At 44.4% G+C, this 18,781-nt stretch overlaps 2 protein-coding genes across 2 annotated transcripts in view; both read left to right on the top strand.

Moving 5' to 3' along the window:
- The window catches only part of LOC101473129 (integrin alpha-M), a 38,357-nt gene that overhangs the window by 11,808 nt on the left and 7,768 nt on the right, over positions 1-18,781 (top strand). Inside the window, exons 12-19 of the mRNA XM_024803463.2 lie at positions 96-235; positions 362-508; positions 601-813; positions 908-1,041; positions 16,407-16,549; positions 16,658-16,809; positions 16,933-17,058; positions 18,219-18,292. Coding sequence (XP_024659231.2) covers positions 96-235; positions 362-508; positions 601-813; positions 908-1,041; positions 16,407-16,549; positions 16,658-16,809; positions 16,933-17,058; positions 18,219-18,292 — 1,129 coding nt within the window. The remainder of the gene's footprint in view (positions 1-95; positions 236-361; positions 509-600; positions 814-907; positions 1,042-16,406; positions 16,550-16,657; positions 16,810-16,932; positions 17,059-18,218; positions 18,293-18,781) is intronic.
- LOC143419843 (uncharacterized) lies at positions 11,637-13,185 on the top strand. Its single transcript, XM_076887466.1, has 2 exons — positions 11,637-11,995; positions 12,879-13,185. Exons 1-2 carry the CDS (start codon positions 11,736-11,738, stop codon positions 13,147-13,149), a joined length of 531 nt encoding a protein of 176 aa, XP_076743581.1. The 5' UTR covers positions 11,637-11,735; the 3' UTR covers positions 13,150-13,185.

Below are 18,781 nucleotides of genomic sequence, written 5' to 3'. Positions count from 1 at the left end.
ATCATGTATATACACAGCTCTGCTGTAATTCTTTCACACAAATACGTATATCAGATTTTATATCTATCTTCTCTTTTTGCCTACCTAAATTCTAGGTTACTCCATGGCAACTGCTAAAACCCAAAGTGGTTCCCTGACAATTGTTGGTGCTCCAAGATATAAACACAGAGGAGCTGTGGTCGCTGTTAACAGAGAAAGCTTTAAAAACCAAACAATTGAGCCGTTGGCATCACAGGTATGTACTTACAGCAAGACAAAACTGACTGGGATTATTAACTGGTAGTAAATACTTTCTTAAATACAAATTGTTGTCATTTGGCTTTATGCGATTATTTTCATCAATAATGTGTCTCTTACACAGTATCAGACTGGTGAATATTTCGGGGCAGAGGTGTGTGTCATGGACATAAATGACGATGATATCACTGATCTAATCTTCATATCAGCCCCAATGTACACGGAGCCTGATAGAGAGGGAAGAGTTTATGTTTGCAGACTAACTGTTTTGGTAAATCAAAGTTTTATCCACTTCAATTAAATGAATTAGTTTATTTGTCAACTTCCCTAATGATCATATAATATTCACTCTCCTGCTTTTAGTTTGTGGAGTGTAATTTTGATGATCCATTAGTACTAAGAGGACGTGCAGCTGTCAAAGGAAGGTTCGGCTCTTCTCTTGCTGTGCTGCCTGATCTAAACTCAGATGGATTCAGGGATTTGGCAGTTGGAGCACCTTTGGAATATAATGGTGAAGGCAGCATCTACATATTCCACAGTGAAGGAGGAGGAAGAATCAGTCCTACTTACTCACAGGTACACAACATCGAGGAATTCAAAAAGATGACTAAACGTATTTATCAATATACAATCTGCAGCTTAATTAATTAAAATGTTTTCATATACACAGAAAATAACTGGCTCTGAGGTCCAGTCAGGACTGAAGTTCTTTGGCCTGTCAATCAGTCAGTCGTCTTTTGACCAGAGTGGTGATGAACTGCCTGACTTAGCGGTGGGTTCAAAGGGTAGAGTTGTTTTACTGAGGTAAGTCACAGTCCAGATAGTCCAGTCATGCATTATAGTTATCTGTGGTAATTCCACCATTGTTGTTAATTTGCAATCTTAACAAATGCACTACCTGTCAAAAAGAACTGCATATAGGTTACATATCAATAAATTCATCATAAATGATTGAGTCATTCATTATAAGGGATTTATGATTTTTTAAGAAATACAGATTGAGGGTAAAACTGTTGTCTAGAAGCATTAGAAACAAACAAAAGATAAACTGGAAGCTAGGACTAAGAAACTTGGAATTAACGACTAGGAGTGAACATGGAACAAAAGAAAAGAAAAGAGCAGACACAGCAGACGGAGATGACATGACAAAGATCGAAGGGAGACTGAGGACTTAAATACATGCGATTATGAGAGGATGCGCAACAGATGGAAGAACAGCTGAAACTACTTACACACTACCAGCACATGAGATGTATACAGGACAAGAGACTGTCAAAATAAAAGAGGAAGTAACAACACTGAGAAACAGACTAAGATGCATGAACTTGACATTAGGATTGGGAGTAACCTGACAAGGGGACACAACAGACCAGGGTAACAGGAGGGAACATAAAACACAGGGACAAGAGATAAACAAACATGGTAAGAGGTACCTAAAGGCTAGACGACAAAACAAAGACCACAAAATACAAATATTACACAAAGCAGAAACAAAACTAAAAGAGCCAAAACCAGGAACGTAAACTGAACTGTATGTAGCGCCCCTGACTGTGTACTCCACTATAGCCGGGTACGCCCTGAGTTCTAGTTATCTTAAACTTACTTAGTTGCCCTCAGTGAAAGTTCCCCTGATTTACACACGTATAACACACAGATACACTTTTACCTTACTTTGAACTATAGATAAGAAACAGTACTAGACACAAAATCTTATGTTTAAACCAAGCAGGTTTACTGAATGACTTGGTAAACACCCAATAAATCAATAAAGTAAGAAGTCTCTTGCAATGACAAAATACACTGAACAAAAATATAAACGCAACACTTTTGTTTTTGCTCCCATTCCCCATGGGATGGACGTAGAGACCTAAAATTCATTCCAGATACACAATATAACCATCCCTCCCAAACAGTGGTCACAAATCAGTCCAAATGTGTGGTAGTGGGCACATCTGCTATATTGAGATAATCCATCCCACCTCACAGGTGTGCCACATCAGGATGCTGATCTGACATCATGAGTAGTGCACAGGTGTACCTCAGACTGCCCACAACAAAAGGCCACCCTGGAATGTGCAGTTTTGTCTCACAGCAAAATGCCACAGATGCCACAAGCAATGAGGGAGCATGCAATTGGCATGCTGACAGCAGGAATGTCAACCAGATCTGTCGCCCGTGCATTGAATGTTCATTTCTCAACCATAAGCCGTCTCCACAGGCGTTTCAGAGAATATGGCAGCACATCCAACCGGCCTCACAACCGCAGACCTCGTGTAACCACACCAGCCCAGGACCTCCACATCCAGCAGGTTCACCTCCAAGATCGTCTGAGACCAGCCACCCAGACAGCTGCTGGAACAATTGGTTTGCACAACCAAACAATTTCTGCACAAACTGTCAGAAACTGTCTCAGGGACGCTCAACTGCATGCCCGTCGTCCTCATCGGGGTCTTGACCTGACTCCAGCTCGTCGCCGTAACAGACTTGTGTGGGCAAATGCTCACATTCGATGGCGTCTGGCACGTTGGAGAGGTGTGCACTTCACGGATGAATCATGGTTCACATTGTTCAGGGCAGATGGCAGCTGAGAATGTCCCAGTTCTTGCATGGCCAGCATACTCACCGGACATGTCACCCATTGAGCATGTTCGGGATGTGCTTGACCGGCGTATACGACAGCGTGTACCAGTTCCCACGAATATCCAACAACCTCGCACAGCCATTGAAGTGGAGTGGACCAACATTCCACAGGCCACAATTGACAATCTGATAGACTCCATGCGACGATGTGTTGCACTGCATGAGGCAAATGGTGGTCACACCAGATACTGACCGGTTCTGGGTCCCCAGACCCCCAATAGCGCAAAAAACTGCACATTCCAGGGTGGCCTTTTGTTGTGGGCAGTCTGAGGTACACCTGTGCACTACTCATGATGTCAGATCAGCATCCTGATGTGACACACCTGTGAGGTGGGATGGATTATCTCAATATAGCAGATGTGCCCACTACCACACATTTGGACTGATTTGTGACCACTGTTTGGGAGGGATGGTTATATTGTGTATCTGGAATGAATTTTAGGTCTCTACATCCATCCCATGGAGAATGGGAGCAAAAACAATAGTGTTGCGTTTATATTTTTGTTCAGTGTATAACAATAATAACAGTTACACAGTTCTTTACTGTAATGGGCCCCACACACACACACACTCTCACACCACCCAATTTCCCAAGTCCCCTCGGTGCAGGCCTGGATCGATGCTAGGGTGCGTAGGAACCAACGGTCCTAAAAGAAAACAAAATGGTGCTCCTACCTGGAAACCTTAGTCTTTTGTCCACAATACACTCACGGCACGCCGAGAGGTCCGTCCCTTAGGTCGCCGAGCTGCACGCTTACTCCTTTTAAGCAGCAAACCTGACCGGCCCGCCTTGGCAGTCAGTAGCCTCCCACTTCGTGCAGGTCAGGTGACGTCCAACAAAGTCCGCCTTTATGGCTGACTACGATTAGCCAAGTTAGCACGCCGCTAACTACGGATATTTCGAGGCAACAGTGCAAACCAGTCCGGGCTGCACCACCTCACAGTCACGCTCTGTTACTCAGCCATGGGCGTAGGATGATTTATCCTCACTGTTCATTGGAAAAAAGTCTCTGTAGACGCTAGCCGCATCTCGCGCACGCTTTTCTCGTGGCTGCCTCCGCTCTCTCGTCTCTCCTTCCGCCCGCTCCCTTTCAAAGTAAAAGCACCTAAACACACTTCCTTATTACTATTACAACACAGTAGAACGAACAACAGAACTATTCAGATATATCCAACTGGAAATAAAACTTAGCCCCATAAAATATACCCGGGCCACATCCTCCCCCTTCTAATCGTCTGGAGTTCCTCATCAGACATCTCCCAAGGCGACTGAAAACAAATAAAACTCCACACATCTTGAATGTATAACAGACACTCTTAGAACTTCACTTTTTTTTTTCATTTACACATTCCCCAACTTTATCACAACCCCTCTGTGAACAATAGTAATAGGTTGGTGACTAGCCTTCCCTGGTTCATCGTAGGACAGTCTCAAAACTGGCTTTATTCTTCTCTTCCCAGTCGTCCCTGACCTAAGGCATTTGCTGACCTCTTTTCCAATACTCCGTCTTCCCCTAGACCTCTTTGAGAGAGGTCTTTGCTTCTCCTCTTCTGACTCTGTATCGGTGTTCTTTACATCACCAATGTCATCTGCTTCCTCCTGAGACTCTTTGGCATTGCCCTCAGATAGAAACATAGCTTGAGCGTCATCCTCCGATGCCAATGGAGAATTGTCACTAAATGACTCCTCCCTCAACACTTTCTCCACACAGTCTCTGTACCAGGCATGTGGCCTCTCGTATTCTACATCTGACGGTCCAGTCGACTCCCCAGTGTCTTGACTCACGTCTCTGCTTTCTACCCTCTCTTTTCCTTTTCCCATCCTGCGAGTCTGTGGTCTCGCTGGCACTTCATCTCTGGCCATGCCTTCTGGCAGTCTTACTTCTGTCCCAATCGGTAACAAATGATCTCTGTGTAGGGTTCTCACACTACCTTGACCCGTTTGTGGCTTCACCCTATACACCGGTAGGTTGGGCAGTTTTCCCACAATCACATGTGGTACAGCGTTCCATTTGCTTTCCAACTTATGTTTCCCCTTCAACCCCAGATTCTTAAGGAGTACCCTGTCTCCCACTTCCAAGGCTTGGAAACTGACTCGTCGATCAAAAGCTCTTTTGTTTCTCTTGTGTACCTTATCAGCAGCCTCATTGGCTAATGGATAAGCTCTCTGCAAATCCTGTTTCAAGTCCGTCACATACTGTGAATGAGTCTTCTCCTCAGCTCCATCATGTCATGGTCTGTGGAATGCGTGATGCTCGGGTAGCCACACCCCCGGGCTGGGCCATCACTAGCACACCTGCTCTCCATCCCGGTGATTACACGGAGATCCACTTAATCCGGCGCTGACGGATGCTCCACGCCAGTCCGTAGTCATCCCCACAGTGGTAACCAGACTTCCACGAAAAGTGTGCATTCTCTTCTGCTTGGAACTTTGTTTAACCTGCCTACTTCTGTCCAGATTTCTACTCGGCGTCTGCTACCTGCCTGTCCTCCGGCTCAACTGGATCTCGCGGCGCTCACCTGGCCCACTTGCCATTCCACGGACTTCCTGCCCCCACGGACTGCCACACTTCCCTCCCGAGCTCCCACGGTTCCGTTCTATCGTAAGCCCCTACTCTAACTCAGTCCTGATATGTTCTCCCCGCTTCCTGGCTCCCTAGTAATCATCTCCCCTTTCTATTGCAGCCCCCCGCCATCCCGATCCCGGCTTCCTCGTGTCATTGTTTCCCCGGATTTTTAGTTTCTGTTTTGCTCTCTACTTTCCCCGGGTCACCTTTCGTTGTTTTAATAAAGTGTCTTTTTGTTAGCTCGGAGTCTGCGGCTGGATCCTTTCGTGCCCGCGCACCACGGCGCATGACACATCAGGAGATGCTCCAAAACAAACATCCACGGGAAACCTAGCCTCCATCCCAAACATCAAAAAATAGGGAGAATACCCTGTGGCATCGCTCTTTGTGCTATTATAGGCATGAACTAGTGACCCTACATGCTGACTCCAAGTTCGCTTCTTCTCATCCCCTAGTGTCGCTAACATTGACAACAAGGTTTGATTGAATCTCTCGGGTTGCGGATCCCCCTGGGGGTGATAGGGAGTTGTCCGAGACTTCCGTATACCCAATGACTGCAAGAGCTCACGGATTAACCGGCTCTCGAAGTCTCGTCCTTGGTCAGAATGTATTCTGGCAGGCAATTCATAGTGCACAAAATATTTGTCCACCAACACTTTGGCAACCGTGGTGGCTTTTTGGTTTTTGGTGGGGAAAGCCTGTGCGTACCGGGTAAAATGGTCAGTTACCACCAAGACATTACCTATCCCCTTGGAGTCTGGCTCCATAGACAGAAAATCCATGCAAACCAAGTCCATGGGACCCTTGCTGCTCATCTGGTGCAGCCATCGGTGCCCTGTTGCATTTAGCTTTGCAGTGGTAAGGACATACGTCAGCGGATTGTTATCAGTGCTCACAGTAAACTTTGCGCCATACAAATAGTCATGGAATTTGTCCACGACGGCCCATTTCAAAGCCAGGAACTCTAACTGGTGCACTGGGTACCGCTGTTCGGGGCAGCTCAATTTCCGGCTGGCAAAAGCCACGGGCCGCAGCCCCTGGGGGTGCTCTTGGTACAACACGGCCCCAAGACCTTTCAGACTGGCATCCACATGAAGGGTGTATGGCTTGGCAAAGGCTAGCACAGGGGCAGTGGTCAGACACTGAATGATGTGGTGAAAAGCATCAACACACGACTGATCCCATCTACTCCCAAAGGGCTCTGATTCCTTCAAGTAGGTTTTTCCTTGTCCTGCCCGGCCTTTCTTACTGCGCTGCGTAGGGGCATAGCCTTTAGTGAGTTCTGTGAGTGGCCTTACAATGGAAGCATAGTTAGCTATGAAGCGGCGATAGTAGCCGCAGAACCCCAGGAAAGATCGCAGGGATTTCAAATCTGTGGGCGCCGGCCATTTAGTAACCGCTTCTACTTTACTCGGATCGGGGGCAACACCCTCTGCAGGCACAATGTGTCCCACATACTTCACTTTCGGCTGACAGAATTGGCACTTATCCAATGAGAGTTTTAATCCCACTTCTTCCAGTCTGTCTAGCACCTTCAAAAGTCGCTCCTCATGTTCCTCCAGGGACCTGCCAAAGACTATTAAGTCATCGAGGTACACTAGTACCTGCAGGAGGTTGATGTCCCCTACTGCCTTCTCCATCAATCTCTGGAAAGTGGAGGGTGTCCCTGTGATACCTTGGGGCATTCTCTCAAACTGATAGAAACCCAACGGACAAATGAACGCGGTCTTTTCTTTGTCCTCCTCCGCCATGGGTATCTGGTAATAGCCACTGCGAAGGTCCAGGACAGAGAACCACTTACTCCCTGACAAACAATCAAGTGCATCATCGATGCGGGGAGTGGTGTACTGATCAGGAATGGTTCGACGGTTTAGTGTTCGATAGTCAATGCACATTCCTGATACTGCCATTTTTCTTTCTGGCAATGACAATGGGAGAGGCATAAGGACTGCGAGATTCCTTGATAATGCCAGCTTGTAATAGGTCTTGTATGTGTCTGCGCACATCGTCAATGTCAGCTGGTGCAAGACGCCGTGACCGTTCGCGGAATGGTCTGGAGTCTGACATCCGAATGTGATGCTCTACTCCCGTTGCCAGACCGACATCCCACTCACTGAGGGAAAACACATTAGCCCTCTTGGACAACTTCTGTCGGAGCCGCTCTTTCCATTCATTTGGCAAAGGTGAGTCGCCAAAATTTATGAGAAGGGGATCTAGCTCTCTCTGATCTTTCCCCTTTTTTGAACAGACTTCAACTGCTGCAGTTACAGTATCAACCGTACACAACTGACCCATAACGGTCCTTTCTGGGAGAACGATATCCCGGGAAGACTGATTCTGCACTGCCACAACAAAATGGTCTACCTCCAGCGCAGAGCTAGACAACACCATGGGCTGCAGCAGCATGCCAGCTGGCAACGGAATGGTTGGGGATGCTTCCACCATTAATATGCCTTTGCTGAGTGGTTGTTCTAGCTCCACCCGGCATATAGCATGACAGCTTTGACCGGCTGGGAGTGACAGGGAGCTGGGCCCAACCCACTTCACCCAGCCTACTCCACCCTCATCCTCTACAGGGATCTCCACAGGAGCTGGTGGGGTTAAAACTCCAGCTGTTTGGCTTACAGTCTGCACGCTACTCACGCCTACGGTGTCCTGGCACAAGGTGGCCAATCTCTGGAAAAGGGAGGCATTGGTGCCTATGATCATGGGGTCCCAACTCCAGAGGTCCGGACCTCTGGAGTTGGGACAGATCAAAGCTAAGACCGAAATGGTCTCGTGACCTCCTTTGACTTGCTCGGGAAATTCCACATCCACAACGACATAGCCGAGATAAGGGTAACTAGAATCACTCAAACCCCAGATGGCCAGACCTGAAACTGGGTAAACTGGGACACCTGACAAGTGCTCCTTATACCAGTTCTCAAAAATAATGGTTACTCTTGACCCACTGTCTAACAAAGCATTGCACGGTTCACCATTCACTCTGACTTGCTTTACATTAGATGGACCTATCAAACCTTTAGGGATCCCTCTGTCCTCTAGCATGACTACTTCACTCTTCTTAACTGAACACACAGTATCACCTGGATCAGGGGGTTTGGGATATGATTCCCGTCGTTTGGGCTTTTTCCGTGACTGAATGAACCTCTGGATAACCTTGGCCTGGTTTGCGGCATTTCCACACTTACTAGCAAAATGCCCATTTTTTCCGCAGCGGTAACAAAAGTTGCTTTCTTTATCACTGGTGCTACCTGTCCGTGCAGAGTTCAGACCAGACCTGTACGGCTCCACTCTCAAAACTGGAGAGGACACAACAGACCTTTGCTCTCTGGCGTCCAGCTTCTGCTGCAACCTTTTAACCAGTTTTCTCAGCGCAACCACTTCGCCATCTGCTGAACTCTCTACACCGTCAGTCTTGCTTGTTGGAACAGGCTCTGCAACTTCTCTTGGTGCGGGGCATGACTGGTTTACCACGGATGAGACCATAGACTTCAGTTCTCGAATCTCAGTTTTCAGATTCTGAATTTCAATCTGTCTGTTGTCCTGTTCTGATTGTGTTTAGACTTTGTGTGCTACCAGATGCAATTTAGCCCGGGAGGCTTCATACTCCTCCTCACTTCTGATCTCACTTAAGAGCTCTACAAAACTGGGTGGGGTTTCTTTCCTGTCTCTCAGCTTGAGTTGCACTAACATCATGTCGGAGTACACGGCACCCCTAAGGAGCTGTTCTACTCCTGTCCTATCAACACGGTGGGCTTCAATTCCACCACAACTCACTACCCTGCTCAGCGACTGCTCTAATCGCCTCAGAAAGTCGGATAGTTTTTCCTGCAGTTGCTGTTGTAGTAACCGAGAAGCAAAGTACAAATCCTCACCCGTCTCAGCACTGCCAAAAGCTTTTGTAACAGCTTCTAGAAATTGTTCTGGGCTAATATCAGGATCAGCTGTCCTCACAGCTTTCACCACCGCTAGTGCTGGACCTTTAAGACTCAATGATTCTGCGCCTCTTTTCTTTAGCAGAACTGTCACTCTCCTCCACCATTAGGTGTGCTTGTTCAACCCACTGTTCGAATGTCTCTTCTCCAACTGGTGTTGGTATTGTGCCCGAGAACATTCTGAGTCTACGATAATGTAACCCTGGAGTGTTACTAAGGGTTTTAGTGTGTTATGAGTGATGTTAGTATTTTGAGTTCACTGTTAAGTTTTATTAAGTTAAATTATTTTGTTGAGAATTAATAAAATAGAAGATGTTTATAATGTCCTGATGGTCCTTGAAGTATACAGGGGGAAGTACCGCCTCCTGCCGTTCACTGCATAGCAGCTATGGATATCAGGAGAGAGGGAGAGGAAGAAAAGTCCGTTTTTTCCAAGTGGAAAGCGTGGTTGTTTTTATCCAGTCGGACTGTACGGTGGAAATAAGCTATCTAGAAATTGTTGTTAACCAGAAAAGAGTTTGTTACTGCTCGGATTCTTCTGCGTCAGGTTTTTTTTACTTGGGAGTACAGTTCAGTGATGATCCAGTCCAAAGATGGCGAGCCACCCCTCCAGGATCCTTGAGATGATTGCTTTAAGAAGAGAACTAAATTCTTTGGACGAACTGTGAACTGTACAAACTCTACTAAAGTGGTAGGACAGATTTGCACGTCATTCCTCCTTTGCACATCCTGCAAAGAGAATCCTCATTGCTGGACTCACACTTAAGGGTGTCGGCTGACACGAGAGAGAGACTGAGTCAAATCCCCCGGGGTTGTGTGTGTTTTGTTTATTATTTTCCATGACTTGGGCTCAATTTTTCCTTTCATGCACTGTTATTGTTTTCATTGTATGTATGTAAGATTCTTTAATTGTGAATACAAATTGATCAAACCAAGTTCTCAGAGCGTTTCATTAGTCATCCACTCTGCTCCAGTAGTCGAACCTCAGCTATTGGCCCAACACACAGGTAACCATTTAAATCTGTATCCCAAGTGTTGAAAGGGGTGTTACAATAACTATTGCCTTCACTGGAGGGTCTCTCCATCTTTGCCAACAAATCGCCCACAGCACGGATTATCGACTCTGTTACCATTACCATTCTCCTGTGCCTCTGCCCCGCGTTTCGATTTACTCTGGGAAAAATCCTCACGAGGCGAAGCTTCAGCTGTCACTATGATGGACCACGGCTCACCAGCCCCCGTAGGGTACACTTCAGGTGGGATTCTTGTGGCATCTACTTTCTCTTTGGTTTCACACAGGACAGTTAGCCTATCAAGCGCTTTGTTGTATCTCCGGCCTCTGACCCACACTCGACCCAAAGCTTTAACACTCTCCAGAGTGTGCTCTATTTGGTCTAGCTCCACTCCTTTGGGAGTAAGCACCATCAGTGTGTGAGCCTCATCTAAGGTCTCTCCACGACTCCATTCCTGAAGCTCCTCGAACAACTCAGAGTGCATAGCTTGAACATCCATGACCAAACAATATCAAAGTTACTGCTTTTATCTCAAAATACACGTGCTTGGGAACTTCAGACTTAAACAACAAAATATCCCAGCGGTGCCTCCATTTTATGTAGCGCCCCTGACTGTGTACTCCACTATAGCCGGGTACGCCCTGAGTTCTAGTTATCTTAAACTTACTTAGTTGCCCTCAGTGAAAGTTCCCCTGATTTACACACGTATAACACACAGATACACTTTTACCTTACTTTGAACTATAGATAAGAAACAGTACTAGACACAAAATCTTATGTTTAAACCAAGCAGGTTTACTGAATGACTTGGTAAACACCCAATAAATCAATAAAGTAAGAAGTCTCTTGCAATGACAAAATATAACAATAATAACAGTTACACAGTTCTTTACTGTAATGGGCCCCACACACTCTCACACCACCCAATTTCCCAAGTCCCCTCGGTGCAGGCCTGGATCGATGCTAGGGTGCGTAGGAACCAACGGTCCTAAAAGAAAACAAAATGGTGCTCCTACCTGGAAACCTTAGTCTTTTGTCCACAATACACTCACGGCACGCCGAGAGGTCCGTCCCTTAGGTCGCCGAGCTGCACGCTTATGGTGTGTTCACACCGAACGCGATGGACGCGAATAAAACGCCCCAAACGCCCCTAATTTGACGCGTGTACATTCGCGTCTCAACGTGTGTCCAAGAAAAATCCATCGCGCGTCAAAATATGATATTTTGATGCGCGTGAACCGGAAATGTGGGAGGAATGTGGGAGGGAGTTGTGCCAGACCGGTATCTTTGCAAGATGGCAGCTATCGAGCTAGCGCTTGAAGAGAGAGTCTCCCTTTTCTATGTACTGTGGAGAGCAGAGCAGCAGCGTAAAAGACGTCCTCGCCGTACCTGGGTCCATCAGGTCCTCCAGAGGCATGAGCAGTTTGGTGAGTTTCACCACTTGCTCCAGGAGCTGCGCCTGGATGACGGCCGATTCCAGCGCTATCACCGTCGGCCAGTTTGAGGACCTGCTTTCCCTCGTCGGTCCCAGCATCGCCCGCCTAGACACCAACTACAGACGCTCAATCCCACCTGCAGAGCGCCTGTCCGTCTGCCTGAGGTTAGTAAAACTATTTAATACGGTAGTCCTTTATTGATATCTGTGCTAATATGCTAATCCATCCAGTTATACACTGCTAACATGGATGTGCTATGCTAACAGTGAATGCTGTCGGTGTTTACTGAAAGCAAACTGTGGTACAGAGACGACTGTTTATAATATTTCTAGTGATACTCAGAAGGTCTCATCAAGTCCCGATTTAATTCGATTTATGCTGTTATCAGTGTTTGAATGATAGCATGGCTGTGGTGTCACATCAATGTATGCGCTCGGTGTTTGCTGATATCAAACTGTAGCATTAGGACCACTGAGTTTGTAGTGATACTCACTCCTTTTTATTTAGACCTGGTTTAATTCTGGGATAGTTGAATATTTGTATATAATCCCTGCAGCTGTCAGACTCTATAGCAGGGGTCACCAGCCTTTATTATAACAGAGTTAGATAAAACTGTGAACAGTTTGGTTCATCTCTAGTTACATGGTTCTATCTTGATAAGCTGTCTTATCACAGATTAATTTTTCAAAAATATTAATGATTTAAGCAAGGAAAGGGCTACATGTCAACATACAACTCTTTATTTCTATTAATGTCTTACTTCATTCCTACCTGATTGACATGTTTAGGAATTATGCGTGATTGGCTCACTGTAGTTGTGAAAGTTGCTACCAATCAAATTATGATATGTTAAAGTTAAAACAAAACACAACTGTTTTAGATATTATCTAATATACATTTTGTAATTATCCTTATAATTACAAAATGTTTTATGTAAGATTTAAGTTTTGTGATTTATATCTGACATCACAAAAGTATTTTGGAATTTGAATAATGTATTTTGTAACTGCAGTACACATAATACTGATTTTGAACAATTTTGTCCAGGTTCCTTGTCACCGGGGACTCCTTCAGGACCATCGCGTTCAGTTTCAGAGTCGGTGTGTCCACGGTGAGCCAGATCACCCCCCAGGCAGCGATGGCCATCTGGGACTGTCTAGTGGACGACTTCATGGCTGTGCCTTCACCTGGAGACTGGCGGTCCATCACAGAGGGATTCCAGGAGCGCTGGAACTTTCCTCTGTGCTGTGCAGCTCTGGATGGGAAGCACGTCCAGACAAAGGCACCCCATATATCATATAGGAGACACACACATTGATATACACTAAATATTCATTTGATTTCTTTTTTGTGGTGCCCAAATTGATGCACCTGCTTGATTTTGTTTAAACAATTATTGCACACTTTCTGTAAATCCAGTAAATTTCTTTTCACTTCTCAAATATCACTGTGTGTGTCTCCTGTATGATATTTAACTGACATTTTTTATTGTAACAACCAACGATTTATACAGGAAAATAATGTCTATTAACAAGGTTGCCCAAACTTCTGCATCCCACTGTATCAGTATATTTTGTCATTAGTATAATATGAAATAAATTCTACATGTGTCAAGTTGTGTGCCAACATTTGCTGTGTAGTAGAACTGAGACATTAGTCATTATAAACATTTATTTGAAATAATATTAAAAGTCTCAAACAGAAAAACATTAAACATAAATATATAAAATATAAGAATTTACAGAGAGACAGGAATAAAAAGGACCAGCTGCTCTCCAGAGCAGGAACAAGGCTGAGGAGGAAATGCTCCATTGGAGACTGGTGTGGCCTCTTCAGGGACTCCAGGATGGCCAGCTCCAGCGCCGATGGACCGTCCTGGGACCCGTCCCTCATCTGCCTCGGAGCCGTCCTCCTCTGTGGGCCTGTAAAACAGCACAAAACACAAAGAAATGAGAAGGCTGCTACTAGATTTTAATTTCAACATTGAAAAAAACAAAACAAAAACAGGATATAATCAGATCGGTTGTAGATATTTAGTAAAGGTGATCACAAGGGAATCCCACCGACTAAAAAGGTATCAGTGCTTGCTGTACATATCTGTGGGTGCAGCAGCAGGAGCTCAGGGACTGGGGATGCTCTGCTGCAGAATCAGTTGGTTCTATCAATACAGTATTAAATGTTAACAGGTTGGATATAATAATCGTAGAGTAGACAGTGGTCCCTCATTTATTGCAGGGGTTCTCAGAATAACTAGCCCCTGGTCACAGTTCTCACAATTGATTCTCAAAGTGCAAACCTTTGTAGATTGCAAAACGTAAAAGTATTATTATGCCGCGGTTTGTCTTCATCTGCCCGCCACTTTCGTGCGCCTTTTTCCCTCACGGTGCAGGTGTGTATTTCCGAATGAGGCTCATAGTTATGGGTGTTTTTGTGCTGTTTTTTCTATTGGACGCGATGGTTATCAAAACCAAACGTGATAAATTTGGCAAGCGCAGGAGATTTGTCAATCAGGCTGCAGAATGCAATGCTGTACTGTGCAATAAAAAATCAGCGAAAAAGCAAAGCAGTGACGGATGAACAGCGGGACCACTGTGTGCTGTTTATTAATAAACAATAAAATATATTCCTAAATGACAACATGCATAAAAGCAGAACGGTATTTGTACGTCAGTGGGAAAATAGCGGTGGCTTGCTAGCTTTTGTGCGGCTTCCCCGGGTCAGTGAAAACTTTCAAAAGAGAAATGAATGAACTTACCAGGTTGCCCGATCTCTTCACATATCTTCCTCCAAGCTCGGTCCTTTTTATTCCTGTCTCGGTACTGAAAGCAGCTGGTGTTGTACAGCTCCGAGTTGTTTGCTACCGCATTGATTAGCCTTCCCCTCCATTGAAGTATGAAAGGCTTTGGCTGGATCTGCCCCTTTGACCTAGGTAACAGCCACGTCACCAGGCTCCTGATTGGTTGTCGCGGCGCGATTTGACGCTGGAGTTCAGATTTTTCCAACTCGAGCGGTAGACGCGAAACGCGCGTATGCACAAAATTCAACACAAAAACTCACGCGCGTGGTTTTATTCGCGAGTCAAACGCGCCAGACGCGCTACACTGACGTGCGTTTCACGCGTTTTGGCGTTTTCGCGACGCAAATCTGCTTCCGAATTTTCGCGGGACCCGCAATCGCGCGTCATCGCGCCTTTCCATTGACTTTACATGTAAACCTGACGCTCTATTCGCGTCCATCGCGTTCGGTGTGAACACACCGTTACTCCTTTTAAGCAGCAAACCTGACCGGCCCGCCTTGGCAGTCAGTAGTCTCCCACTCCATGCAGGTCAGGTGACGTCCAGCGAAGTCCGCCTTTATGGCTAACTACGATTAGCCAAGTTAGCACGCCGCTTACTAGGGATATTTCGAGGCAACAGTGCAAACCAGTCCGGGCTGCACCACCTCACAGTCACGCTCTGTTACTCAGCCGTGGGCGTGGGATGATTTATCCTCACTGTCCATTGGAAAAAAGTCTCTGTAGACGCTAGCAGCATCTCGCGCACGCTTTTCTCTCTCCTCTCTTTTCTCGTGGCTGCCTCCGCTCTCTCGTCTCTCCTTCCGCCCGCTCCCTTTCAAAGTAAAAGCACCTAAACACACTTCCTTATTACTACTACAACACAGTAGAACGAACAACAGAACTATTCAGATATATCCAAATAAGATAGAATCAAAATGTCCAAATACATAAACACAGGATCATGGCAAAAAGTTTATGGAGTCAAAAGGATTAGACATTTTTTTCAAATTATTTTACCACATGATGAAAAATGCTCTGCTGATTTAAAAAAAAAAAAAGCAGTAAATGTGTGAAACTGTAACTTTGTTCATACAGAAATGGAAATGCATGCAATAACAAAAATATTTTCATACAATACCATGTGTTTCAGCACTGCTGACATTATCAAATAGGTATCATTTACTCCACCCATTAATACTGTGAAGTTACACCACTGGCACACAAGAGTGATGGTGATGGGAAATAGGTCTATGTTGATGTACATCTACATAGATATTCCATTAAAAAGCATTCCTGATTTATAATTCATTATTCCATAAATCATCATTTATGGAATGACTGTGGCTCAGGGGGTTGGGAAGCGTATCTGTAACCGGAAGGTCGCCAGTTCGATCCCTGGGATCTCTGTCCTGGCCGTTGTGTCCTTGGGCAAGACACTTTACCGTACCACCTACTGGTGTTGGCCAGAGGGGCCGATGGCGCGATATGGCAGCCTCGCTTCTGTCCGTCTGCCCCAGGGCAGCTGTGGCTACAACTGTAGCTTGCCTCCACCAGTGTGTGAATGAATAGTGGCATTGTAAAGCGCTTTGGGTGCCTTGAAAAGCGCTATATAAATCCAATTCATTATTATCATTTAAAAGATTTCAGGAATATTAGGTGTTAAATGTCTCAAAATGTTTGAGCTGTAGTTTTTCAAATGAAATGTTAGGGCAAAGGAAAGATTAGATTGAAGTCTTGTTACTAATTCAGGTCAGAACAAAAAGTCAAATCTTGTTCACATGTGTTTTCCTACTTTCTAGATCAAGACCCATAGTAATGGTTGAAGCTGAGGTGTCATTCAGCCCAATCCAAATCCCTACTCAGAATGTAGACTGCTCAAAACCACTGCAGAACACAGCTGAAATTTGCTTTACCATGAGCAGAGTGTCTACAGTCAACACAGGTTCATCATTCTTGGTTTTTCTGAACTACAAAGCCACTGCCCAGCAATTTAATGTTTTCTAAATGTATGTAAATTGCAGCATTGAAATCAAACACTGATTTATTCCAGCTCAAGCAAGGATTAATTACACTTTAACACTGGATGCCACTCGCAAACCTCCAAGCAACCGGGCATATGTTGGTGGGAAACGAGAGCAGTCAGGATCACTTACTGTGGACTTAATAAGAAAAAAATGCTCAACTGTGAAGTTCCTTGTTGAGGTAAAACCAAATAACAACATCAGAGAAAGTTCACCTTGGTGTAACAATATATTTTGATTTCCATTTTGTTTTTAAGAGTCATCCAACACTGAATCTAAACTCAGCACTCATCTCTTCTTGCAGGCTTGTCCAGAAGATGCTCTCAATTCACTTTCCAATGAGCTCAAATTCAAGTTTGATGGTTTGCCCTCAAACACAAATCTCAGACCAAGCCTTGCCCAGCAGGCTCAAACAGCAACCATTCATCCTGTAAGTAATCTTTATAGGTACTTTATTAACCAGATATCTGAGGGCAGTCTTTATAAAATTATTTTCCTCAATTGTGTTTTTTATTGGCATACACTTGAAGAATACCTTCTGGAGAGATTCAATTGAAGTACTGGAAGTACATGCATCAACATCCCTGCAGTGGAATCCCACTGCAATAAATGCAAGCTGCTTTCCAGAATATTATTAGGAACTTTATTCCCAGTACCAACAGCAGGCACAGCTACATATTTGGGGTCATTACTCAAAAAAAGTTGCATATTAGAAATTAATCGTTAGTAATCCAATATGCTACAAAATTACTAAAGTAGTTTATTACACTGATCATTACATTATTTTCTTGTTACTCCATGAAATGACCCAAAATGCATTGTCTCATAATTATAAGTAAATAATATAAATCTTAGGCTACAGTCTGACACGCCAATGCAATCCCTATCCCAATGAGAAAACACATATGATCTTTCCTTTAGTGTTTACATATAAACACAAGAGATTTTGAAATGGTTGTAACAGTGATTCTCCTTTATAAACATTAATGGATAGAAATGGAGGCTTCAAGCTCGACTGCTAATCACTTCCTTTCTTACCTGATTGGGCTATGCTCAGCTTTAACGTTCCTCTGTTGGCTAGTTTTTTTTTGCTAGCATGCTGTCTGCGAAGATGCTTCCAATAATCCAATTAGTGTTAGCTGTGCAAACAGCTGCTGTTTCTGTCCTGGATGCAGTTTGCATTTTACCATTGCAGTCTTCTCTCCTCTCCTCTCTTTCTACTGTAGATCACTCAACTATTTCGCTCCTCCCGCACACAAAGTGAAATGAGCTAATTTTAGCACAAGTGCGCAGGAAGAAAACCAATTTTCTTTGATATTTTCTGTCCAACCAACCAGCAGATAACTAAAGAAAACTTTGCAACACTAGTAACAATATAATTGTAATTGAAGTTTAATTACTGAATTCAGTACCGTAACACATTACATTACTGCATTACTGAAAAATATAAGGCTACTTTTTACTTTATCTTACACCCGGCATTGGGTAGAACACACAAATTGTTTGTTGGATTCATCTGTAAAACGTTTACATTTATTCTGTGAATAATGTGTAATATAAATGTTTTTGACATCACACTCTCTTCCACAGTTAGGGTTTGAGATCAACTGTGGAACTGACAACAAATGTGTTGATAACCTGAAAGTGGATTTCAACTTCACCAGGTGAGGCAGAATTACAAAACTTTGTTTAGCTTTGCTTGTGTTTTTAGTCACTTGCTAGGTTTCATAACATGTAACATGTATTTCATAAGTTGTACACTCGAAAGACACTTAAAACTTCAATTTTGAAGCACATAGATATTTTGGGACAGTTTGGTATTTAGTCTCCATCATTTTATCCTAATAAAAGAGACAACAATGATAACACACACACACACAATGGTGGTAGTATGTGATTGAGAGATTACCACGACATATTAAGATTAAAGAAACAAACCCAACAATGGCAGGGAATATTTATTTCAAAATTATACCAATCCCCAAGAAGGCATTGAGGTTCACTAAACCTTAGACACTGTCATGAATACTGGACCCAGAAGCAGACTCAACACAAATTTAGCAGCGAACTATATACATTTTATTTCTTTTGTGAGAAAACAATAGCAAACTCTGAAAGTGAAAGTTAAACTCAGGCCTGAGGAAACAGGAGCA

The sequence above is a fragment of the Maylandia zebra genome, linkage group LG8 (assembly GCF_041146795.1).
Source record: "Maylandia zebra isolate NMK-2024a linkage group LG8, Mzebra_GT3a, whole genome shotgun sequence".
NCBI lineage: Eukaryota > Metazoa > Chordata > Actinopteri > Cichliformes > Cichlidae > Maylandia > Maylandia zebra.
Note: the sequence above shows the minus strand (reverse complement) of the source record. Positions and strands in the feature narration are given on the sequence as shown.

Bases quoted from the DNA above. Each gene is read 5' to 3' on its own strand.
- LOC143419843 (XM_076887466.1), top strand. From the start codon at position 11,736: ATGTACTGTGGAGAGCAGAGCAGCAGCGTAAAAGACGTCCTCGCCGTA. The intron at 11,996-12,878 runs GTTAGTAAAACT...AATTTTGTCCAG, and splicing joins CGCCTGTCCGTCTGCCTGAG to GTTCCTTGTCACCGGGGACT.